The sequence below is a fragment of the Falco peregrinus genome, chromosome 11, assembly GCF_023634155.1.
Source record: "Falco peregrinus isolate bFalPer1 chromosome 11, bFalPer1.pri, whole genome shotgun sequence".
In the NCBI taxonomy this organism is placed as follows: domain Eukaryota; kingdom Metazoa; phylum Chordata; class Aves; order Falconiformes; family Falconidae; genus Falco; species Falco peregrinus.
This window is the reverse complement of record NC_073731.1, coordinates 32,483,892-32,508,914: the sequence shown is the minus strand read 5'-3', so window position 1 is coordinate 32,508,914 and position 25,023 is coordinate 32,483,892. Positions and strand designations below refer to the sequence as shown.

The 25,023-nt window shown below is 46.3% G+C and overlaps 2 protein-coding genes across 3 annotated transcripts; both read left to right on the top strand.

Moving 5' to 3' along the window:
* The first annotated feature begins 225 nt into the window (after positions 1-225).
* On the top strand, positions 226-20,070 carry KAT14 (lysine acetyltransferase 14). Of its 2 annotated transcripts, none has more exons than XM_055816006.1 (10): positions 226-499; positions 3,287-3,405; positions 5,466-5,587; positions 8,110-8,291; positions 8,836-9,252; positions 10,230-10,801; positions 11,355-11,491; positions 11,997-12,172; positions 15,377-15,567; positions 18,236-20,070. In XM_055816006.1, the coding sequence occupies exons 1-10, from the start codon at positions 226-228 to the stop codon at positions 18,407-18,409; spliced, it is 2,364 nt and encodes a 787-aa protein (XP_055671981.1). In that variant the 3' UTR covers positions 18,410-20,070. The 2 variants fall into 2 exon arrangements, with proteins under 2 accessions (XP_055671981.1, XP_005233673.3); XM_005233616.4 differs by having other exon boundaries at positions 8,833-9,252.
* A 3,053-nt stretch (positions 20,071-23,123) lies between these two features.
* BIRC5 (baculoviral IAP repeat containing 5) lies at positions 23,124-24,852 on the top strand. The gene is made up of 4 exons (XM_013296156.3): positions 23,124-23,299; positions 23,409-23,518; positions 23,714-23,831; positions 24,109-24,852. The coding sequence occupies exons 1-4, from the start codon at positions 23,174-23,176 to the stop codon at positions 24,190-24,192; spliced, it is 438 nt and encodes a 145-aa protein (XP_013151610.2). The 5' UTR covers positions 23,124-23,173; the 3' UTR covers positions 24,193-24,852.
* Positions 24,853-25,023: the final 171 nt, after the last annotated feature.

The following is a 25,023-nucleotide window of genomic DNA, read 5'->3' as shown; positions in this document are numbered from 1 at the left end:
TTAGAGGTTTGATTAAAGATCCTGATATCTAACTGCTTGCAAATATTTCAGCAAAGAGAGGTAACCTGTGAAAGACACTTTCTTTTCTATAGGTTATAATCCAGTCCCTGAAGCTATAAGGTGGGTACAAAACATCTGTCATCAGTTGTACTTTGACTGTGGAGACTTGGGTGGCACATTCAGTGTGGATGGACTTGTCAGTGTGGGCAGGAACAGCTCCTTGTTATGCAAACACCATCTAGAATGGCAAATAATGTTCACATGAGTGGGCTGCTGAGCCGCCACGATGATGAAGCCACCAGGACCTCCACCTCAGAGGGCCTGGAGGAGGGTGAGGTGGAAGGGGAGACTCTCCTGATTGTTGAGTCTGAGGACCAGGCTTCGGTGGATTTATCACACGACCAGAGTGGGGATTCTCTGAACAGTGACGAAGGTGACGCGTCCTGGATGGAGGAGATGTCCTATTACTGCGAGAAGTGCCAGAAATGGATCCCAGCAAGTAAGCCTGCGGGTTGTGTGTGTCTCGCTTGCGTTGCTCTGGTGTTGTTTGCAAGGTGGTTAACCTGTCCTGCATACCTGTTTCATGGGGCAGCCCTTGTTTAGCTCTATCCCATCCTGTGTTGGTGAAGAAAAGCTGTCTTGGTATTGCAGGGAGGCCAGCGGCCTGATGCTGGTGCTGGGTGTTAGGCGCTTTGATCCATGAACTGTATGGGTTCCAAAGCTGGCATCCGCTGTAAAGAAATGGGACCGTCTTCTTTAATTAGGAAGGAACAAGGTTATGATTTCAGAAACATACCCACCCTCCCGAGTCTTGCTGCTGGCCTGTTTAGGGGACTTTGCCCCAGGAACTCTGTCTCCCTGCTCACTCAGATAAAGATAACGACCCTTGCTATAAAGCTTTGTGGAGAAAAAGGGCTTTGGGATGGTGTTACTTTTTTTTTTTTTTTTTTTTTTCTGGTCAGTTTGTCACATCTGTGGAGCATGTGGCTTAATCTCAACCTTAATAGTTTCACAATAATGATAATTTAAGTTAGCTTTCCCAGAAGCATGTCCAGCCTGTAGCAGCTAGCTTTGGGAGGCATTGGGAGCAAGCTGCAGAACTTGATCACGCTGCTACTGCTGCTTGACAAAAGATAAATGCTGTTAGCAACGTAACAGACTAGACTTTACTTTCTAAATTTTGAATGATCAGATCTATTATCCAAAAGCTAGTTATTGCTAAGCGCTGATTGGTTTTTGATTTGGGGCTTTTTTTTTTTTTTTTTTTTTTTGGGGGGTGTGTGGGGTGGGTGGGGTTCATTTGTGGCTAGAAATAGTGAACTCCTCAGGTGATACCTGCCTTGTATGTCAGAGCCAACCTTTTTGCCATCTGAGAATTTGCCCAAAGTTAACGTCAGAATCTCTCAAGGCATGTTAGTGAGTGGTTCCATGTTAATGTAATGAAACCAGCATCGTACCAGGGCAGTATGCAGTTAAAGGGACATATTAACTCAAAATGTGTTAATTAAAAAAAACCAAACTGGAGCAGAGTCAAAGGTATCATGAAATATCTCATCTAAGAATACTTGTAACACTCAATTTGTTTTGTTTTACAAAGATGTTCCACTCTCTGGTTGCTGTGGAACAAATCCAAAGAGCAAAAAAAGCCAATCACAGAGCACCAGTAACTAGATACAAAGGTACAAAGTAAACCCTCTGGAAAAGGGAAACAACTTTGCTAATTCTTCAGTTACAGGAATACAAGTTGTCACTTGGGAAAATCATCAAGGTGCTCAGGCAATGATCACTTTTTACATTGAATTGCCATGCAGAAATTCTGTTAATCTCCCAAGCCTGGGGTTTCCCCCCGGGCCAGGCATAGGTGCAACTTTAATAGACTGTGCAGTTGTCTTAGAAAAAAAGACCTTTTGTGCATGAATTTTCAGAAATGTTGTAGTCTTAATTGTCTACCTGTCCCATGATTGTATTTTTAATTTTTTCATATTTGTGTACATTAACCCCTGTTGAGTTTAGAAGTCCTGATTTGTATGATTTTTTTTTTTCCTCTCTGCTGCAGAAACATAGAATTAGAGCCTGTAACTTCGGATGCATGGGGTTTTACAGGTGCCTCTATCCCAGCAGATGGCTTTTGTTCAGACAAACTTTTATGCAAGGTTAGCTTTACAGCAAAGCATGTGCTGAAGTGCTTTGGTGATTTGGGATCTAATGCATCAACTGCAGTAAAGAAAAAGTGTTTCCTGATAATGTTGGGCCATTTTGGGTCTCAAGGAAAGAAGATCTTCCCCTGATAGGAGAATTAAATACCTTAAAGCCTCTCAGCGTGTGTGGTGTGCTGCAGTGCATCCTGGAGGCTGCTGTAAACAGGGACTGGCAACCTTCAGTAACAGCTTGTGGACAGGGAAAGAGAAACCTGTAAAGACGTGTAGCAGTGAGTGGAAAGATGACACAGAAGAGAATGCTTGTATATTTTGATAGCCTTTGCAGTAGCATACCTTTTTTTTAACTAGAGTGGGAAAAGAGTTATTTGTTGAAGTATATAGGTTGTACTGGGGAAGCCAGATGGAATGAGAAATGCAAGGAAAATGGGGAAATCCTTGGCTTTGTTACCTGCACGCAGATGCTGAGTGCCCCTTTTTGATGGCCTGTGCTTTTCAGTTGGTCACTGCTGGCCAACTGTGAAATGATCCAGTGCCTTCCAGTGCAGTGAGTTCTCACGCTTCCTGGGAACTGTCTGCATCTCTGCACCCTAGGGAAAAATGCAAAAAGTACTTTTCTGCCTGTTGTTGGAGGAAATTCAAGTCTCCTCTGCAGCACTTTTCCCTATAAAAGTACTAAGAAATTGATTTTTTTGCCTGTGAAGATGGGCTGAGGAGAAAGCTGGGGTTGCTCAGCCTGGAGAAGAGAAGGCTCCAGGGAGACCTTAGAGCAGCTTCCAGTACCTGAAGGGGTCAACAGGAAAGCTGGGGGGGGGGTGCTTACAGCTGCAGAGCTACAAGGACATGTAGGATAGGACAAGGGGGAATGGCTTTAAACTGAAAGAGGGGAGATTGAGATTAGATTTTAGGAAGAAATTCTTTACTGCGAGGGTGGTGAGGCACTGGCACAGGTTGCCCAGAGAAGCTGCGGATGCCCCATCCCTGGCAGTATTGAAGACCAGGTTGGACGGGGATTGGAACAGCCTGGTCTACTGGAGAGTGTCCCTGCCCATGGCAGGGGGGCTGGAACATGATGATCTTTAAGGTCCCTCCCAACCTAAACCATTCTGTGATTCTGTGATTCATTTTAGGCCAACTGAGAGAACAGCTCAGCTACCTCAAAGGAGATAACTTTTTCAGATTTACTTGCTCTGAATGCTCAGAAGATGGGAAGGAGCAATTTGAACGGCTGAGATTAACGTGGCAACAAGTAAGTAAAACATTTGTGCCAGCAGAACAACCGCAGGAATTTCTAAAATTGTTGTTTGTTGTGTATGTGCTACCTAGAAAAGGAGGATCAGGTATAGGTAACAAAGAACCATATGCATGAACTTCAGAAATTAATTAGCTAAGGATTACCTGCATATTAGAACTTGGGCATTTTGTAGGTAAATTGAAAGATAATCATACAAACCACATTCCTTTTTTTTTTTTTTCCCCCATTTCTTTTTTTCCTTCCCCTTATGTTGCTCATGAATTCATGGCTTCAGGCAGGTTTGGAAAAGCAAAATGAGTACAATTCGGCTGCTAGGCATGAACAGTTTTTTGTGTATATAAGCAAATGTAAAACTAGTGAGGTGGCAACATACAAACAGAGAGCTTGCCGGCTTCCTGAATGCAAAGCTCCAACCTGGCCACTTACTCACTAGTGACAGTCCTTGCTGGAATTTGCTATTTCAGTCCCTTGCACACCTGAACAATCAAAATAATTTGCATTATACAGCAACCACCATATTGGCAGACTGATGCACATCCTCTTGCTCTAAGCAGGGTGCTGGAGGGGCAGGCAGTCAGTGCTGGCTGCCTCTGCATAAAATGAATTTGATCAGGTGGTAGCTGTTGCTCAGCATTGTTTCCACATTATGAGCATCAGGCAGTATGTGTGAGACCTCTGTTTGCGTCCTTTGGGACAGGAGTGCTGTGTTGTCTCATAACAGATCATTTAAAACATCGGTCATAACATCTCCTACGGTGCTTTCTCTGGTTGCCCGGTGCCGGGCTGTGCAGGGGAAGGGGTTGGTGTAGCAGTCTGTGGCTAGCAGACTGGCAGTTTCAGCAAGTAACAGAGCTGGAGAGCAAAGGCTGCCAGTGTTACACCCAGGGGAAGGGACCAACAAAATCAGAACAGGCGAGGAAGAAAGTTAATTAGTGAAGAGACTATCTCCCTAAGCTTCCAGCAGCCAGAGCTGCTGCTGCTTCTGGGTAAGTCAAACTGAGAGAAGTGGTCAGATGAGCTTAGCTGAAATAGGAAAAACTGGGAGTGATTTCTGATTTTTTTTTTCAGAGTATGCAGCCTCGACAGATCCTTATCTTTAGTCAGTTGAAAACAGAATCGGTTTTGAAGTCCTGAGACACTGTCCTACCTGACTTAAACCCACAAAATCCTAGATAATCAGTTACCAAACTAAGAGGGGTTGTGGGGCAGAAATAGGGTACAGGGGAAATTAAAGCTGTCTGTGTTTCCTCATTTTGGCATCTCCAGCAATGCATTCTGGAAGGCTCTGGCCCACTGTGAGGAGACCACATTTTAAACTTCTCTGACAGTGAAGATTAAGTCCCTGTTGGAAGTAGTATCCAGCCAAGGCTGTGTGATTGTTGAAAGATGGTCCCAGCCCATCTGATTTTCGTTGTATTCAAATAGGTCGGGTAAATGTAATTAACAGTTGGTCACCTAGGAATTGCTTACAAAGAAGTGTGATACTTTTCAAACCTGCCCTTTAGTTTAGGTATGTAGTAGGTCAGACTGAGTTTGGTTGTGAAGCATGTGAATGAGCTGTAAATGGGTAGTGTTTAATGAAGATCACCTGGAGACAAAGGTAATTCTTGCCAGAACAATTACTAGATATGCAATTTTACAGAGAGTTTACAGACTGTTCCTTAGAAAGGCCATTGTCATTACATTTCTGGTAGATGGATGGTGGGATTACTTGTGACTATTTTTTGGAAAGACTTTCCCTACTTCCACAGGACATTGACCCCAGTTATGATATAATTCATTTATACAACTGCTGTAAGAGCATAAACCTGCATAACAAGGCAGCTTGCTATTCCCCAGGGATGAAGAAATCTCTGGGAGAATGTGCATCTAACAATAGAAAGACGAGAATGGGCAGCATGAAAGCAGGAAGAAGACAGAAGTTGCCTATGAGATGTTGCAAAAATAAGATATTTATGAGGGAGCAAAGATTTGTGTGTGTGTGGTAGCTGTGGTGGGCAGTTCAGCAGATGAAGCAGAAGAGATTCACTTGTATCCAACATTTTCTGTTCCAGGTTGTCATGCTGGCAATGTACAATTTGTCTCTGGAAGGAACGGGCCGTCAGGGATACTTCAGATGGAAAGAAGATATTTGTGCTTTTATTGAGAAACACTGGACTTTCTTATTAGGCAACAGGTAAAGATGAGATATCTCCCTGAAGGTCTGGTTGGTAAGCCAAAGGAGTTAAAACCTATTATACAGATGGACAAGAATGCAGATTAATCTAGTGATGCCTTTGTTGAGCCTTACTAGTGAGAAAGTTGGAGGAGAAAAAATACGGAGAACCTGAATGTAGACATGAGGGGTACTCTGGAGGAAGAGTAAGCTTTTCTTAGTGGGGAAAAACAATCCCAAGAATGTCACACAAAGGCAATGTAAATGCATATATTTTGGATTATTTCTTACCTTCCTTTAGGTAGCATATGAACCTGCAAAGCCTTTGAGTCTTTCCGAATAGTCACAACAGATGGGCTAGTCCTGGGCTTTAAAAGAAAGTCACTGGGCTGTAAAGAAAAAGAAGAGGTCCAGCAAAGTATGACATTACTTGGCTATAAAGCTTGCATGGACCAAATTCTCCAAAAAGGAAAATTGGACCTTTTAAATTGTTTTGGATCTGAATAAAATAGGTTTTACATAGCAGGTGTTGAACCACTCAAATGTTTTTCAGTGTGTGTAAAGAAAGAAGCTGTCAGAGTAAGAACCCTTCTCTTAAAGGGCAGCCTTCGCAGCGTGATGAGTTGTGTGCTGTATAGGCGAACAGCGCGTTTCTTCTGAGCGTGCTGAAGCTGTCAGACTGAAGTCTCACTGTTAATGCATGTGCTACAGAGGCAGGAAAGGAACCGAGCCAGCCCTCTAAGTTGTAGATTTGATTGACTTCACAGCTTCTTTTCTTCCCCAGGGATTTCTCTGTTGTAAGATCTGGCCTTTCTTCCCAACCAGATTTGCTGTTTGGCTTTGCTTTCGTTGCTCGTCTGTGCCTCCTTGCTCTGTTCTCAGAAACGTTCATATCTGTCTCCTCTGGAAACCAGGGGGACCCTGACAGGAGGCAGCTGATGGCCCATTGTCCCTCACTCAGGGAGCCATCACCTCCCAGGGATTGCTGCTGCCTTTTGAGACCTGTTCTGGGAACTGGGCACTCCTTGCTCTGATTAAAATTCAGATGAAGTGATTACTGGCTTCAGAAGTAGTCTTCCCACTTGCCTAGACAAGCCACTGATGGAGCAGGGACAGCTGAACCGTAGGGGTAGCGATTCAAGGCGTGCAACGCTTTACTTCCTTGGCATATTGAAGTACAGCTTATCCAGACTTGCTGTAATGCTCTGGACTCTGATCTGGGGCACCCGAGTTTAGTCCTCTGTATTTGAGGGTCAGTACCCCGAGGTGTGTAATTGCAACACTCAGAGAGCAGCAGATACGTGTTCAGCCAAGCCCAGACCCAGTACTGAAGTTTTTGCCAGTGGAGGTATGCAAAGGCAAGAAGTAATCCTGAGATCCTGTGCAAATATGGGTTTATACTCTACTCCATGAACCTGATTCTCTAGTATCCAAGGGAGTACCTCAGTTATTTGCCACAGGGGCAATTCTTTAGTATTTCCCCTCACTGCTTCCGTAAATGACATCTTAGTTAGCCCTGTGACTAGTTTGTAGATGAACAGAAAGCACTCAGATGCCCAGTAGAGTACACTGCCCTGCAGAGTGAAAGGCTTAAACACAGCTCCCTGCCTCTGAGTGGCCAGAAATAAGCTTCAAAAATAGTTCAGCGAGTGTGGCTGACAGGTATGTTAACTAGTAGGGATCACCTTCCCTGTGCTGCAGGAGAGCTTTTGTGGCAGAAGCCTCCAAGCAGAGACAGGGCTCTGGTATATGTCGTGTGCATGTGTCTGTTACCTCTGTCTGTAACCTTCCGCTTCCTGCAGCTCCATCGTTCATGTGTTTCTCAGACCCTAACTGCGCCTCTCTGCAGTGCCTGACGAGGCTGCAGCTGTGGAGGGCAGAGCAGTCAGATCCTACCCTCCTTTGTGAGTTCAGCCTTAGGGGTCCTGTCCTACTGCTCTGGGAGTGTGCTTTGCTAAATGAAATATCCAAGTAAACAAGGCAGGCATTTAAATTAAGTTTGTCTTTCCTTCTGTGTGAAGTGATGCTTTTATCGCTACCTTCCCTTGCCTCTCCTGTCCTGGGTGCCCAGAGTCCTGTTTGCCATCTTCAGTAACGGAATATGGCTCTGCAATGTCAGGTCAACACAGCTATCACTAGGATCCTATTCCCATTCTTGTAATTATCAGATTGTTAACGAAGGTAGCAATGTCAGCATTTGAAAGCTGGGGGTTCTAGGGACAGGGTAGACTTCTCTGTAGGCTCGGTGGATGGCGGTGCACTGACGTTGCATGGCATTTATGGAGCATATGTATGCAGCACTTTGTGCATCAGAGCCTACCACTACATTGTAGCTTGCCCTTCAGAGCGGTTCTCTGAGAAGAAATTAATTAATCTTTCACCTCTTTGAGGATGGGGGTGTAGGGAGTACATCATCCCCCTGCATCAATGCCAGTGGCAGAAGCACTCTGCCCTTTCCATCCTGGCGGAGGGAGGAGGCTTCAGGATGAAAGCAGAGCTGCTGAGTGGGGACCTAACGCTCGTTTCCCCCTCTCCCACTGTAGGAAAAAGACCTCAACGTGGTGGAGCACCGTTGCTGGCTGTCTCTCTGTGGGAAGCCCCTTGTTTTTCCGCTCAGGGGCACAGGAATTTGGAGAACCAGGATGGTGGAAACTGGTTCATAATAAACCCCCAACAATGAAACCTGAAGGAGAGAAGCTGTCTGCGTCTGCACTAAAGGCAAAAGGTAACTTTTCCCCCGATGGTGTGTAGGTTCCTAGCTGGGCCAGAGCTGAACAGAGCTGGAAGACATGAGAAAAGCTTACTGTGTTTGTTTGCATGGACAGTTTCTTAATTTTGCTCTGCTGTAATGGTCGACCTAAGAGGGCTATGGTATGTGCATTGTAGTGTGAGAAGCTTGTTATATTTTAATATCTTTTTGCATTGTACTAACTGATCCAAAGGCTTTTTAGATTTTTTTGAGATTTGTGCAGGTTTTTTTTTAGCTGAAATCTATAATTTCTCTGCTCTTCTTTACCCTGGGGAGGGTTTTTTATCTTTTGTCACTAAATGCAAATTCCCTTCTGTGCAGAGGAGTGAGATTGGGACTTTAATGAGGCTTTAGTGGTGCATTGGCCTTATGCTACACATCCTGGAGTGTATTTCTTGTGTATATTGAAAATACATCTCCTAAGATTTGTAGTCGGTGTGTTTTTCTGACTGTATAGTGTGTATCCAGTGACTGCAGGAACTCAGTGTCTGTTAGAATAAGCAAAGTACTTCTTTAGCAGCTTCAAAGCCACCTCTGGATCCCATCATTACTGTGGAAGGACTCAGGAAGCGGGTAAGCCGCAATCCAGTCGAATCAGCCATGGAGCTGAAGGAGAAGAGATCTCGTACTCAGGAAGCCAAGGATATTCGGAGAGCCCAGAAGGAGGCAGCTGGCTTCCTGGACCGGAGTACTTCCTCCACTCCTGTTAAATTCACCAGTCGAGGCCGTCGTCCTGATATCGTCCTTGAGAAAGGAGAGGTGATTGACTTCTCCTCCTTGAGCTCTTCAGACCGCACCCCTCTGACAAGCCCGTCTCCTTCCCCATCTCTGGACTTCTCTGCTCCTGGAACTCCAGCCTCGCATTCAGCCACTCCCAGCCTTCTCTCAGAAGCAGATCTCATCCCAGATGTCATGCCACCACAGGCTCTGTTTCATGGTAAGAGACACCATGTTTTTTGTTTAATGATGTGCCATGGGTCATTGTCTAGGAAGTTGTTAAAAAAAGCAATTCCCAATAAGCTGCAGGATCTTTCCAGGATAAGATGGAAAGTAACTGGTAGTATTCTGTTTGTCTTAGTTGCATGTAAGTCTTGATTAGTTTTCCATACTTGTATTGCCATCTTCTAAGGCCGGAGGAAACCACCATTATTGTCTTCTGAGGGATCCTGGATAAACAGTGGGTAGACGATTTCACCTAGCAACTGCTCCACAACTCAGCATAAGCGTTTCACTGCAACACTGATTACACTGTTAGATAGCACCTCTAATTTTGTCTTGAATGCTTTTAAATGGAAGAAATTTTATTCCTATGGTAATGTTCCAGTAGTTTTGTAAGTTTGAACATCCCAGTTAACAGCTGCTAAATTTTTGTCAGGTTGCAAAGCAGTGATGCAAGCTGAGTGCTGTTGGTTCCTTAAGGAGCCAGACCTCAACCTAATCAGTGAAGCAGAGAATAAAACACTTCCTGATGGAAGAATAGTCAGGTTCTATAGAGGGTCAAATCCTGTACTTCTATAACTTGTAATTGTTCCCTCAGATTAAACAGAACTTCTCCAGGGTGTGCTAGCTGGAGATACAGCTCACCAGCTTGACCATTTGATCCCCAGTCTCCGGGAATTTTCAGTCATGTAACATTTGTCAAAGAGCATGAGCTTGCAGCTCAAGAGTGCTGTGTTTTCAGATGCCAAACTGCAAGACACCTTATGAGCAGGATTGATTCTGTGTCCTGAAATTAAGACTCCTTATGGTGTCTCCTGTCCAAAATCAGGAGGTCTGGAACTATACAGAAAATGGAGTGCGCTGGGCTAAACCCGCATTATTTTTCCTTAGCAGAAAAATCCTGTGACAACCCTTTTTGAAATGGGACTTTGATGTTTACATTTTTTTCCTGGATTATTTTGATCTCTTGAACAGATGATGAGGAGATGGAAGGAGATGGAGTTATAGACCCAGGAATAGAGTATGTGCCCCCTCCCAGTGGGACAGCCGGTGCTGGCACTGTGATAGCAAGTAGGAAGAAAGTGAAGACAGCAGAGCAGATCAAGCAAGAGGTGGAGAGTGAAGAAGAAAAACCAGAAAGGATGGAAGGTGACAGTGAAGATCCTGAAGAGTCAAACACGTTGCTGCAGGTCAGGGGGCGAGACAAGAGGAAACCACAGCTGGAGAAGGATGCTAAACCCAGAGCTCCCAAGCATACTTCTGTTAGTATCTACGAGGAAAAGCTGCTGCTGAAGAGACTGGAAGCATGTCCCAATGCCATGAGCATGACCCCGGAGGCCCGGAGACTGAGGCGCAAGCTGATAGTCAGGCAGGCCAAGAGGGAAAGGGGGCTGCCGCTCTTTGACTTGGACCAAGTTGTGAACGCTGCACTGCTCTTGGTTGATGGGATTTATGGAGCCAAAGAAGGAGGCATTTCCAGGTCCCCAGTAGGGCAAGCAACATACAGAACTACTAGCCAGGACTTCAGGATCTTGGACAGATACCAGGTGAGTGTTTCCAAATCTAAGTGAGCTTTTGGCACTGCTTATTTTAGAGCTTTTTCTGTAGATGCTGTTGTCACCTTGAGGTTACCTGACTCCCAAAGTGAAAAGGATTACGTGAAAACAGACTGACTCATTTTGACTTGGGGCTGTGTCCCCACCAATGCTCTCATAGGTGCCTTTCTTCTTGGGACATGCTGGTACAGCACAGCAGTCTATCAGTGTCAGCACCACAAACGTCTATGTATTTGTACTCCTGCTCTGCCCAAACACTGATGGTGGAGGCCCAGAAGTACCCAAATAGGTGGTTCCACTTCCATGCTGTGTAGGAGGGAGATCACTTGTAGCGCTTTTCTAAATGATTTGCGCAGCTCATAGGCTTGGGCGCTAAATCTGGGAGTGCACAGCAGAGTCCTCTGAGGTGGGACTACCATGCTGTGGGTCCAGTCCACCCTGTCACATTGAAAGGCCCTTATTCTCCCTCTGTTGGTACGATTCCCCTGTGTTAAATCATTGACTAATCTCCCTGAAGTGTTCTGCACTTTTTTTGTACATGTAGACGATGCTGCCTGCCATGAAGGGATATCGACAGCAGACCACAAAGTTTCTGTATCGACTGGTAGGCTCAGAAGACCTGCTGACAGACCACAGTATTGTCAGTCCTTACACATCCCGTGTCCTGAAACCTTACATCAGGTACAGATGGTCAGAGGTTCAATTGTTCTTGGCTTGTGAACTGACAGCCCATGGAGAGGACACCTTTCTGGGGCAGTGCTCCTCACTCATCCTTGAAGTACAACCCACTACACTATGGTAACCCTGAGAGGACAGCGTTTAATTTAGCTGAGTAGTTAAACTGGCTCTGCATTGGGAAGGGGAGTCTCCAAGAGAGGGCAGGGCAGAGAGGGAACCACCGTAGTCATTCGGTGCAAGTTGCACCTGCTTTTGGGTCAGAACCATGATTTCCTTGCTCCTGCTGTAAGGACAGGCTCATGCTGTGGATCTGGGGAGTGTCCTGGCCTCTGACACAAGGATGGTTTTGCTGAGCTGGGTGCTGTTTTCCCACATGAATGGAAGACTCTGTTCTTTTGTTCCAAGTTGAGCATGTCAGAAAATATTTCATGGGCAGTACCCATTCAGCTGTAGTGGCAGTTATTGTTGCTCACTCACTTTTTGTGTTTGCTTTTCATGTTACTGGCAGGCGCGATTATGAGACAAAGCCCCCAAAACTCAGGCTGCTGGCAGAAATCCGGGCGTATCCACACAGGAATGATCTCAACTGGAAGGCTGAGCCAGAAGCACCCGTTGATTACTGTTACGTTCGCCCTAATCACATCCCCACTATAAACTCCATGTGCCACGAATTCTTCTGGCCTGGTAAGATCCATTCCTTCAGTGCTTGGTTTTCTAAGAAGGAAGTGGGCTTGTTCAGAAAAAAAATATTCTTGGGCCAAACTTTTCTTCAGTTGGTCTGGCTCGGTTCTTAGAAAACCATTATCTGATGTCATAGGAATGCAGTTGAGATGGAGACATGGGTTTGGTGTCTTTTGTCTTTTGAGATCATTAGAACTGGGCAATTAGGCCCTAATTAGCACAGCACTTAAAGAAATAGGTTGTTTTGGGTAACACCATTGATGCCAATAGGAGTAGTCAGTTACTAAATTTAAACATCCAGTGAAACGTTTTGCAGAATCAGGGGCTGAAGTAAACAGTTTTATACCAGAGGTCTACTGCTCATCAGCATCATGAGTAAGTTTCTTCCTAGCAGTCATAAACTGGGTATGTTGGAGTGAAATTTGGGAATTGCAGTTACAACTGCAGCCTTCACTGTGACGTTTATTTTTTCAAGCCTCAGTATTTGCAAGGTATGGGAAAAGCTTGGATGTCAATTTTTATGTGTTATTTCTTGAACTGTAGGCTCTTTGGGGACAGTGGTTGCCCTTTATGGGGGCAGTTATGAGGCTGTAGTCTTTAGCTCTTCTGACATAATAATAGTGATGTTCTTCTGCAGCATGGATCAGCTCCTGATCAGCAGGCTAATTTAGAAAAGCCTAGTACAAACAGTACACACCTTTACTCCAAGTAACTGTTTGCTTTACGTTTTGATTTGCAGATAGTGATTCAACAGGGTTTGTAGTTCAGCAGTGCTCATATGCTGCAGTCGGGATCGGAGCTCTCTGTGCTACTGTCCAAATTGTACGGGGGGGGGGGGGGGGGGAGGGAGATAGGGTGGCATACCTTCCCTTCCACAAGCAGTTTTGGAGCTCATGAGAGACACTTGCAGTCCCAACAGAGGCTGAACCCTTTTGTCATAGTCTCCTCTTCTGATAACGCGTTTGAAGTTCTGGCCAAGCTGGGTCACACCTTCGTTAAGTTCTTCAGGACTCACCCTGTTTTATTTAACCTAAAGAGCGTGGGTGTGTTCCACCCAACTGTGAACCGTTCATCATTGTATCAGAAAGCTGACAGTCCCACCGGTCTCCAAACAGGAATCCAAATATCTTCCGTGGTGTGGGTTTTCTGAGGCTGGGATTGCATGATTTATTGCACCTTGGTTCTGTTTTAGCAGGAGAAGTAAGCGAGGAGGTGAAACTTCAGGAGATAAAGCACAGTGTCTTTGTGGATACAAAGGGTTTAGCTTCACAATGGGCTGGTACAAATGAGGGGGGGTGGGATACGCAGCTGGGAGGGCATCATTAAGCTAGCAGTGTTCAGAGAAGTAACTGTAATTCTGCCGAGTTTAAGCATCTGAAGCATGTGTGCTCAGGGGATGGTATCATCAGTAAATGACATGTTAGGTGTGCTTGGTTGCTTTCTAATAGTGGTGCTCTCATTGACCGAATTCTTAAGTTTTAGGCGCTTCACCAGGTGGAGTGAGCCCAGGCCTTAGTTCTTCCACCTCTCCAAATCCTTCCCGTCAGAGCTCTGTTTGTTTCTCACAAGGCAGAAACAAGTTTGCAGATAGTTACCGCAAATGAGCTGATGTGAAGCAAGATTCCCCCTTGTCTCTCACGGTATCTTGTGCCTTCATGCCCTAACGGGAAGCATCTCCTGAGCAGACGAATGGTAAACCATACTGAGCTAAGCGTCTTCCTACAGGAATAACTGCATGCTGAGGGGACGGCACCATTTCATAGACGCCAGTGTGCTCAGGGCAATGTAGTGTTCCTGTACAGACATGCTGTAAGGCACTTCGCAGTCAATTTGCAGCCTTGAGATAATTAACGTGGCTCCTTATTGCCAATCGATTCCTCCCACATGTCTTACTCCACCCAGCTTACTCTCGAGCAGGAAAATAATTCACCCGCTTATTTGTGCCTGGTGCCTTATGAAGTCTTGCATCTCATCAAGAGTGATAAACATTACTGGAAAACATACTCTGCTATGTTGTTATCCCACGTTCCAAATATATCTGAGATTGCCAATTGGAGGCTGAAACTAACGTTTATGGCACAGCTCCACTATGTCTTGCACCTCATTTAGGGCCTGTCCACACAAATTGCCAATTAGTCTGCTGTGCCTTGAACTGCACTGCTTGGCCCTTACATGCTGTGCGGATGCTCCTGGACTGCAGCAGCGATCCGATCAGGCAAGGTAACAAACTCCATTCAGAAGTCTCCAGCCTCAGGTGTTTCTGTCCAGCCTCTGACTCACAGAAGCCCCACTGCCTGAGAGGCAGCTTCATGCCCCAGGTTAGAAAATTTGCATGCTGAAAGCAAATGTTTTGATAGCGCTGAAAGCTGTGGTCAGGTTCACAGTGCAGCTCCACAAACAGCTGAGTATGCACAGGAGGAAGCAGCAGGAGCTCAAGGCCAGGTGGAGAAAGGAGATAGGAACCTTAGGCAGGTAATACTACCAAAGGTGAAGCCTAGTTTCATGTTTGCTACCTTTGGAGAGGGTGTGCAGGAAGGACGGGATGGTTCACCCAGTGTGTCAGGCTGATACACTCAAACCTGCCCCCCTTTGCCTGTCTGCAGGCAGGGCCTTGGCATTTGCTGACTGGAATAGGAATGGTGTCCACCAGCCTGCTGCTGGTCCAGCCCAGGGGAAATGAAGCAGCAGCCCCTTACCCATTAAGGTTACTGCAGCCCTTAGGAGCCCTGGGCAAGGGGCACAAACTTACTAGGACTCCATCCAGCAAACATTTGCACATGCAAGTATCTTTACCCAACGTATATTTAGAACTGGGTGCTTAGCAGAGTCTGCTGATACAGCTCAGAATACAAACCAAGGGAAGATTAGTTGGGTGTGGAGACCATGTCATTTTTTTTTTAAACATCCTTTTTTAGAGAAGGTGCTTTTAAGTTTTAGTTTCATCCTTGAGTCATTTCGGAGGAAATGAGCTTTGTTAATTTCTCCATGCAAGAATCCCCACTTAGTAAGCAGGTCTCATTTTGTCTGTGTGTTCCGTTGAAGCATCTCTCAATATCAGAACTTTGAAATAAAAGTAAAAGGAAGGGTTCAAGTGAATGTTTCTAAAAGGCCTTCTAAAAAGCCTAAACCCCTGATTTTCCATGCAAGTGTGACACTTTTCTTTTGGTTTGCAATGCTTTCAACTGCCATTTCTCTCTTTCTCTGTAGGAATTGATTTATCAGAATGCCTGCAGTATCCAGACTTCAGCGTTGTTGTCCTTTACAAGAAAGTTATCATTGCTTTTGGCTTTATGGTGCCAGACGTGAAATACAATGAAGCTTACATCTCTTTTCTGTTAGTTCACCCTGAGTGGAGGAGAGCTGGGATTGCAACCTTCATGATTTACCACCTGATCCAGGTAATGAAAGAGTCCCATGTCTCTGCTGAAGAGCTAGGTCTCCCTTCTTCCTTGTGTGCCCACATGCAAATATTAGAGAGTAAGTAGTGTTGTATTCTTCCCTTCCAGCTCTTTCCCCTTGCCCTTTCACTGCTTTCACGTCTGCGCAGATTGTCAGCAGCCTGTGTGAATGTTTATGGCAGGGAAATCACTTCAAAAGCAGAAACTCAAATATATTTAGAAGAATAACCATACTGGCCAGGTCCTCAGAATTAGTGAGGTGCCGTAGACTTTGACTGTCTTGGGATTAACTTTGTGTTGCTCTTCAGTGGTTAGTAGTTCATGTAACAGCAATAATGTCGATTTGGGGTTTAATGGAGAAAATGAGATCATAACTGGGGGGGGGGGGGGAGGGGGATCAGTTAGAATCTATTGCAGCTTTCTTGGCTACACCTGGAGGTTTATTCTGTGACCAGGGCCATTGCATTAAATCACGTACTGATCTTAATCATTCTCTTTCACTTTTAATACTCTGGTTCAAATCCAGCTGAGTTGAAGATAAAGAATAAGTGTTTGCAGCCTCATTCAAATTTGTTCAGACTAGCTTGTACTGGGCTTTATTCCACAGGGACACTTGGGAAAATTAATCTAACTAATCAGGTGGTATTAAAGTAGTTAAACTTCATTAAATCTCTGAATGAATACTCTTATTCAGGTGGCCTTAATTCCATTCACTTTCTTGACATAAACTGCAGGAAAGCCAGCTTAATTTTGAGTCAGGATACAGACAGATGTCCTTTCCAGAGCCCAACGGTGCCTCTTCAGGGCCCACAGTTTTACCACTCCCTGAACTCTCTTGGCAGAGCTGCTGATGTGAAACATTTCTTAACTTGTTTTAGTCAAGATGAGCTGCACTAGCAAAAACTCGCCATTGGAACTGTTTTTCCTCATACTCATTTGGCTGAAGAGATGTAGGGAGTGCTGGCAGAGCCTTAGGAATAGTGATCTGTGCTTTGGAAAGGCAGTTTCCACCTCTGGGCCACCCGAGGGTAACTATTGTACCTACACAGCTCTCTGCAGTGTCCACCTCTCTTTGCTCTACGTGTCAACACAGGCCACTAACCAATCTACTTTAAATTCGCCTCTTACATTCCCAAGCGTCTCTGTGTAAAGTGTTTAAGTAAATTGCTCTCAACTGTAGTCTGTTGACGTGAGATGTCAACACCTAGAGAGAACAGGAGCAAGTGACGTGCCAAGGTTTGCAGGGATCCAGCAGTGGGCCTCATGTCTTGCCAGCAGATTTGGGATGTGTTGGCAAGTCAGCTGTAGAAAATCATCACAGCTTTTTGTGGGATATATCACAGCCAATTAATTGAATTCTGCTTGCAGGCAGACTAGCATGAAATTATGTTAAGGAGAGCCAGGGAAGTTTAAGGCTGATTAGGCTTGCTAGCCACGAGAGATCACCATTGCACGTTTATTTTTCCATTGTATTTGTCAGTGGTAGAGGGCATTTAGTCGGTAGGAGAAGCAGTGGTGGTTGCGACCTTCCGTTCCTCAGTCGCCAGGTTGTATGTGCTGCTTTGCAGACAGCATGCTTGGGCTCACGCTGAGGTCTGCTCTCTGTAGCTAGGGCCACTTTCATACACTGTTTGCATTAAGGGTAATTTTCTGTCTCTTGGATCAGTGTTCTGGATTTGGGGGATGAATTCTTGGGAACAGCATAAGCCAACAGAAAATGCCTTGATGGAAATGGTGTCTTGATGATGGGTTTGTTGTCAGAGGTTACCCCCTAATGCATCCAGCCCAGAGGACCAAACTGCGTCTTTGTAATGATCTCATTCCGACTTCCTTTTCCCCAAAAATGGCTCCTGATTGTAATTTTTTCCTTCCCCCTGCCCCTTAAATCCCTGTGAGAGCTTTCCCTTTGAATTATCTACTTTGGAAGTTTCCTGAAGGGTGTTCCTGTTCCCACTTAAGAGTTATAATACATTCAATGCACATAGAATGCTATTAAAAAACTAGATGAAAGCAGGAAAAAATTATTATATCGGCATCTTTAGCAGAGAGCTGCTGGTTAGAACAATCTGGGATCTTTAAGGTAACTTCAGCCTGCTGTTCGCTGTCTGAACTGAATTCCCCGCCTTCTTGGGAAGCGGAGTGCTGTGCCCTGAAGGATGGGAGAGGAGCTGGGTGGGATAGACAAGAATTCCAGCATGACAGGCCAGAGGTGTGCTGGGGCTGCTCATGCAGTCCCAAAGAGCTCAGCTCTGTTTGCTGACGGGGAGGAGCACAGCGCCCAATCCTCTGGCATGTTTTGCCTTTTCTTCAGGCCATTGTTAATAAGTATTTGAGATCAGTGCTGTACACCAAGATTATTTTTAATTAACAATTACTTAGCAATTGACAATGGAAAGCTGACAAATTATAATCTGAAACCTGCTTTCATTGTCAGAGAGTCCACGTTTCCCAGAAACGAAGGCTCAGAGGAACAGCAGTGTTCCCTTCACCTTGCAGCTGTTGCTATGTTTGGTAATTTCTGTGTCGAGGTCTGCGATTTTCTCACATTTCCTCAGTAACTTGAATACCTGAACTGCTGAATCTTTACCTCCGCATTCCCCCAGAGGCTGTCTCATTCTCTTGCCATGATACTTTTTTTTTCCGCCCCCCCCCCCCCTTCCCTTGGCAGACCTGCATGGGCAAAGACGTAACCCTTCACGTCTCTGCAAGCAACCCTGCTATGCTGCTCTACCAAAAGTTTGGATTCAAGACTGAAGAATACATTTTGGATTTTTATGACAAATATTATCCTTTGGACAGCAAGGAGTGCAAGCACGCATTCTTTCTCAGGCTGCGGCGCTGAGCTGTCGGAGCGATCTGGGGGTCTGCGGAAAGCCCAGTCTGTCAAGCAAAGAACTACTGCAGCTTTCAGCGGAGGGCATTGGCTGTCACATGGGAGCTGGAATGCACTGATCCTTTTATCCCTAGGACTTAGGACATCAACAGTGCTATGCTGTCTGCTCAAACTGCAATCCAAGAGGATTGATTCCTGTGGTCCAAGGGGAGAGGCCTGGAAATGCCAACTGGGACATACTGAAACCACTGGAAGACTGAAATTCTTTATGCGGAGGTTTCCCGCCACTGTTACTTTGCAGAACCTCATCGACAACCAAACCAACCAAACCAAACCAACAACAAAATGCAAACAGAAACCTACTTGTCACTTCAGAGGGGCCTCATGGATTTCAAATTTTGAAACCTGTCCAAAAAAGTTGCAGGTTTTGTTGTTTTGTTTATGGGAAATGAACATCTGAACTGAAATAATCCACAGTGTTTCTGTGATTTGATTGCTTTGTTAGGAATGCATCTAGCTGGATGCTATCTAACTTTAGGAAAGCTCTACTCGCACCAGAACAGCAATACTGGAACCGTGTTTTAAGAATAATGAAGAGTGTGTGAACTCATGTGATCCCAAGTGCAAGGCTCAGAGGAGATGCCTTTCTTCTGCTCCTTCCCTGCTGCCTTCTTTTCCCTTCGTTGACCCTGTGCTTAATGTGAAGTTCTTGTAGTGCGCAGTGTTTTCTGTTCAGGAACAAGATGTCAAGCGGGTTTGTAGCTAGGCGAGGTAGGACACAACAGCTGCCAAATCAGCTCTTTGAAATCTTACAGCCTATCTGCCAGTTGTTGATGCTGCATATCAGCCCTTCGGGCATACCTCTAACCACAGAGCCAGCCTCGCAGGCTCCAGCATCCGCCTCCTCCTGCTACAAACACTCTGGCTAGAAGAAACCCAGAACAAAAGTCAGTGGTGACGTTTGAAATGCAGGCTCTGGTTTGTAGAAGCTTGGAGGGAGGAGAGTGTAGAGGTAGGCCAGCTCCAGTTCTAGGAAGCATCTAGGCTGTGATTTTGTGGCTCTAAGTGTAAGTAAACAGGAGAGCAAAGAACAAATAGAAATAACCAAGAATGAAAAAAACACAAAGCCCAAACAGTTTCTCTGGTAGTGGGGTCTATTCCTTTTACACAGTTTAGCAGCTTCTCTCTCCCTGACTTCTGTTGCAGATGAACAGTAAGCTGGCAGTTTGCTCTGCTGCCTGACCGAAGGTCAGTCCGTGTATTTTAAATGCGAATCACACCCACTGTGCTGTTCCTTTCACAAGCCCCACAGAGACCTACACAACGAATGTGACTACTTTGTTCTTAAACCACTGCGTATACCTGTTGGGTACCTGGCTATAGTAGCTGCCTTAATGGAGTCTTCATTTTGGTACCAGCAGAGAGAGGGACATGAAGTACGTTTTTGTGTAGCCAGTGTACATTGTCACCAAAACAAAAGTGATGTTAGTGGGAGGGAAAAAGAACCCATCCAAGTGTTGTGCGCCACAATATCTGTGCACATTTCTGCCTGCTTTATGACTATGTGAAAATTTTTGATGTTACTGATGTTATGAGTTAGCTGTGCTTGGAAAGAAAAAAAATATCTGTCTTTATGAATGGAATTAAAGCCCTTCCATTGGAAAAGCCTACTTGGAGTCATACTGTTTGTTAAGCTGTCTTTCCATCATCTTATTTCATTGAAATCTGGCAAATTCAAGTATGGCCAAGAGAGAATGCAAAGCGTGTGTGTGGGCAGCAGATCAAGGCAAGAGGCTTACCTAGATTTCTCTGCTGGGCATCCACACAGAAGCTGCACACATGCAGGCCCTAGCAGGCTGTTTGCTTGCCAGCCAGGATTAGGAGATAAAAGACAATCTGAAGAAGATGACCAGTTCTGCATCATGTTCTCAAAGGTGGCCATGAAGATTTTGAGTAGCTTCTTGTTCTATGCTTATGCCTCTGTGGTGGCTTTGTCCCTCAGAGGGACGATGCCAAGTGAAGAAGGTGTTAGAACAGCCCTGGGATTCCTGCTGTGCTGCAGACTGCTTGTTTTATCCAGGCAGTTCATTTACCCCCAGATCTTCAAAGACGATGAAGCAATTAAATGCCTTTGAGCCTTTGCACCTCAGCCATTTTGGATCTGTCTGTGGTCTGGAAAAATAGAAATACCAACATTTTCCTTCTTCAGGAAGACTGGTAGGAATGACCTCTTTCCTTTTTAACCTTTCTTAAAGGTTACAGGGGATGGACATCAGTATAGCTGTTCTGCAGGCTGCAGAAACACTGAATCACTTTGCAGCTTTACAGGTCTGCCAGCATTTATGTGGACATGGCTCGCTTCTTGCTAATTTGCCCATGTTTCTTGGAAAACCAGCCAGTTAATGGCTATACCTATTCTATCCCATGCTTCTGAGACTAGGCTTAAGTTTTGATCCCTTGATGTTATTTCACATGCTTTTGTAAACTCCACCCCCTGTTCCTTGGTGCTGCCTGTGAAAATGTGGCATGCCTTTGAATTGCTTACCATGAGATCCTTCCTTGTTGATCCTAATGGCTTTGGTGTGTGCAAGCGTGGCTGGCTAAGAGATCACTTTGCTGATGGTCTGAGCGAAGATGAATAGCTGTGACCCAGGATGTTCCTGACTTGCAAAGGGATGCCAGCAAACCAGATCAGGACACTGGTGAAGCCTGTGGTATCTGTGTATTATTTCCTCTTGGCAACTCAAGCTGTCTGTAAGAGACAGTTTCTTTTGCTCTGAGGTTATATGGGTGAGCACAGAGGCACTGTTTGGTGAGCAGGAACTCACCCCTACTTTCAGCAAGTCTTCTGAGGACAGGAGGTTGAGGCCTGCCTCGCAACAGGCACTATGTGAAGTGAAGTGTGCAATCTGATAGGGGCTGGCAGCCCTGGGGAAGCTGCCAGGGTTGCCAAGGAGCTCTACCTGCCCTTACTAGGTCAGCACCAGAATTAGGCAACCTTTGAAGTAGCTATAAAATAGCTGATGCAGCTTCATCTCTCTTTTGTGGCTGCACAGGGACCACTTCCAGCCTCCTCTCCAGAAGGTTTCCTTCACAAAATGTTGAATAACCAGAAGCCTGGATAGCTCTTAGGCTTAACAGCATAAGGCCACTGCTTGACTGATCATGCGCCGCTGGCTTTGTCTGCAACAGATGAGGCTCTTCCAAGGCATGCAATGAAACAAACCATGTGCTCTTAGCCCTCTGCTTCCCTCCTTTTCTTGCCTTGGAGACCAGCATGATGAGGTATGTCAGATGCAATTAAAAAGCCAGCATCCAACTTGCTTAATGACACGATTACTCCACACTTCCCTGAGATCCGCAGTGACTGTAGCAGTGATTGCGGTTGCCAAACATACCTCGGTTTAACAGAACAAAGTTTTTCTGGAGAATAGATGTGGAACCTCACCCTTTCCTAACAGAGCAGCAAAGCCCAAACTTTTCCACATGCTTGTCTGAGCTTTGATACTTCACAACCAGGAAGCTGGCTACTGCGTTCAACTTATCGTGTCCGTTGATCTACAGTAGCTGAGCTGGGTAAATACTGGGATCAGTAGTCAGTAATTTCATAGAAGTAATACTTTGTAGTTTAATTTGAAAGAGACGTCTCTTGCCTGGAGTCCTGATGTTGCACGCATACATGCCAAATGCTTCTTTTCAGGTTTCGAATGCAGTCGGGGGGAAGAAGCAACAGTCTGCTTGGTCCATTCGTTGCCACCTACAGTGTGAGGATGTGCTTCTTTGCAGAGCCACCTGCTTGTGATGATAAGCTCTTAGCAAGTGGTTGAGTTAAGCCATCTTTATCCCTTGTCTCTCACTACTTTGCTTACATCAGCTTGCTGTAGGAGGGAGCCTGGTCCACAGGGCTGCTTCCCGCTAGCCCTTGTGTTTTTTCTAGGGGAGACTATGAGCAAGCACTGCCTGCTGCATCAGTGCTGGAAACTGAGCCCCTGCTGCTGTCATGGACTGAGTAGCCAGCTCTTCCCTGCAGAATCAGCTGCCTCCTGCCCCTGCGGCAGCAAGCCGGTTTGCTGGGTCCTGCTTCCTTCTCCAGGCAAGCAGCGTTAGGCCGGTGAGACAGGGAGCCCCTGCCACGGAGCAGCAGGAGCATCTCCGTGCAGGCGGTGCTTCTCTACCAGCTCAACATGGAAACCTGTGGCACCTTCTTAAGGGTGTTACTTAAAAAAAAAAAAAAAAAAAAGAAAAAGTAAAACTGGCAAACTTCTTGGATTTGTGGTGGAGGCTTTAAAAAAAAAGCATCATTTTGCTGCTGAGTTACGTTGTATGTCAGGCTCCTCAGGAATTACAGAGTGCCTCTCGGCAGCGCTTGGCGCTGGGTGGTGCACGGCGGCAGGGCCCGGCCCCGCACGGGGAGGCAGAGGGCGCACGGGGAGGCAGAGGGGGCCCGGCGCTGCCGGGAGCCCGGCTCGCTCGTCGCGCCCGGCCCTGGCTGAGGTTAAAGGCCCAGAGGGAGGCTGGGGCTGCCACGGCCTGTGAGAGCGCGCGGCTGCGGGCGGTGGAGCTGCTGCTGGGTCGGCCCCACGGCGCTGGCGGCGTGTCCTGCCCTCACCCGGGCACTGGGAGCCCGCCGGGCCTGGCCGCGGCACCGGCGCCCCGGGCTCTCCTTAGCGGCACGGCCGGCCCCGGCGGCGGAACTACAGCTCCCGGCAACCCCCGCGGCCGCCCGCTCCCGCCCTGCCCCGCGCGCCCAACCGCCGCCGTTTGAAGTGAGCTATGGCGGCCGGCGCTGAGGCGGTGGCGGCGCTGCCCGAGGAATGGCGGCTCTACTTTGTCCCCACCCGCATCGCTACCTTCCGCAACTGGCCCTTCACCGAGGACTGCACCTGCACGCCCGAGCGGGTGAGCCCGGCAGGGGAAGCGGGGCCCGGAGGAGCGGGGCCCGGGGCCGATCGGCGCTGACGGGCCTGATCGGCGCTGACGGGCCTTCCCGCCCCCTCTCTGCCCGCAGATGGCGGCGGCGGGTTTCCTGCACTGCCCCGTTGAGAACGGGCCCGACGTGGCGCAGTGCTTCTTCTGCTTCAAGGAGCTGGAGGGCTGGGAGCCCGAGGACGACCCCCTGTAAGTAGTGGGGGGGTTCCCGCCCCCGCCCCCCCCCGCGCTGGGCTTCCCCTGTTCCCGTGTCGGGGCGAACGGTGCTGGGTCGGAGCGGGAGCCGCTGCAAGCCGGGGTGCTGGGCAGGGGAGAATGGCTGTGTGTGTCTTGTGAGCTGCTCTTCTTTCCTTTTTTTTTTTTTTTTCTTTTCTCTTTTCCCAGGGAGGAACACAAAAAACACTCTGCGAGCTGTGCTTTTCTTTCCCTTCGGAAAGATCCTACTGACCTGACAATGCAGGAGTTCCTGAAGCTAGACAGAGAACGAATGAAAAATGCAATTGTACGTACACATCGGCACTGTGATGTTTTCCTACAGCCCCGTGATGCTGGAAGAATTATTTAGTATCTAGTCTTGGGCTTGTTTAGCTGGCTTCTTGGTTCCTTACCGCAGTGCTGCCACAGTGGTTTGTCACTCAGACTTGTGCTGGATCCGATGGCCTGTCTTTTCCCAGCTCTCAGCCTTTGCCTTCTGGCAGGCGTAGCCCACTTTCCCCTTGAAGCGGAATGATGCTCGATTTTAGCGGTAGATGGTAATGTATTATTTTTATTCTTTGCAGAAAAAAGAAATTTCTCAAAAGATGACTGAGGTTGAAGACACGGCCAAGAAAGTGCATCATGAAATAGAGGATCTGGTGTCCTAGGCTGCTGCAGCTTCTCACTTGCCAGTCACATCTGTCTTGTATGCGTGCTCTGGCACTGCCACTTTGACTGAATGGCTGTGTTTCCCGAGACTGCTTTCAGAGTGGGTGTTTCAGACTGAGTTCTGCTTTACTTGCCTGAGTCTGTCTGGGAAATACCTGGGGTTTGATGCACTGCATACCTTATCTTTTTCTGCAGGGATTCTCCTGTTCTTCCTGTTGGTTTAATTAAAGATCACTACTTGTGGTTTTATTTGGTTTTTTTTTTAAACCCAGCTTTTTCCATTTTAGAGACTAGTGCAAAAACTTGAATTTCTTGCAAGAGCTGGCAGGCACTTCCATTTTTATACTGAATATACTGATGCTTTTGGGATACTTTTGGAAATAAAAAGGGGAAGGAGTTTTAAAACTCCTTCAGGGATTTAGGATTGCAGCTAATAATGTCTAATTACACCAAATATTAGTGTGTCTGGTATCCTTGTAGACTTCTATTTGTAGTTGGCTGCTGTCTCATGTTAATGCATTTATAAGTAAATGTTTAAGGCAAAACAGCTAAGTAATTTTACTCATTTTTCTGGAGGAGAAGAATCTGACCTTTAATGTAATGGGCTGCACTGAATGCAGTTTTAACTTCAAAATGGAAAATAAAACTAATGGAAGTACGGCTTGCAGTGCTATTGCTCAAGTGTCAAACTGTCTTAAGCAACGTTTGTCAGGTTTCCTTAAAATGTCCTTGTGCCTTGGGAGGTTCGGTTGTTCCCTCTCCTTGTATGAGTTTGGAAAGGAAGAGAAATTGTGCAGAACAGAGCGCAGTCAGTAAAGAATTGTGCTCTG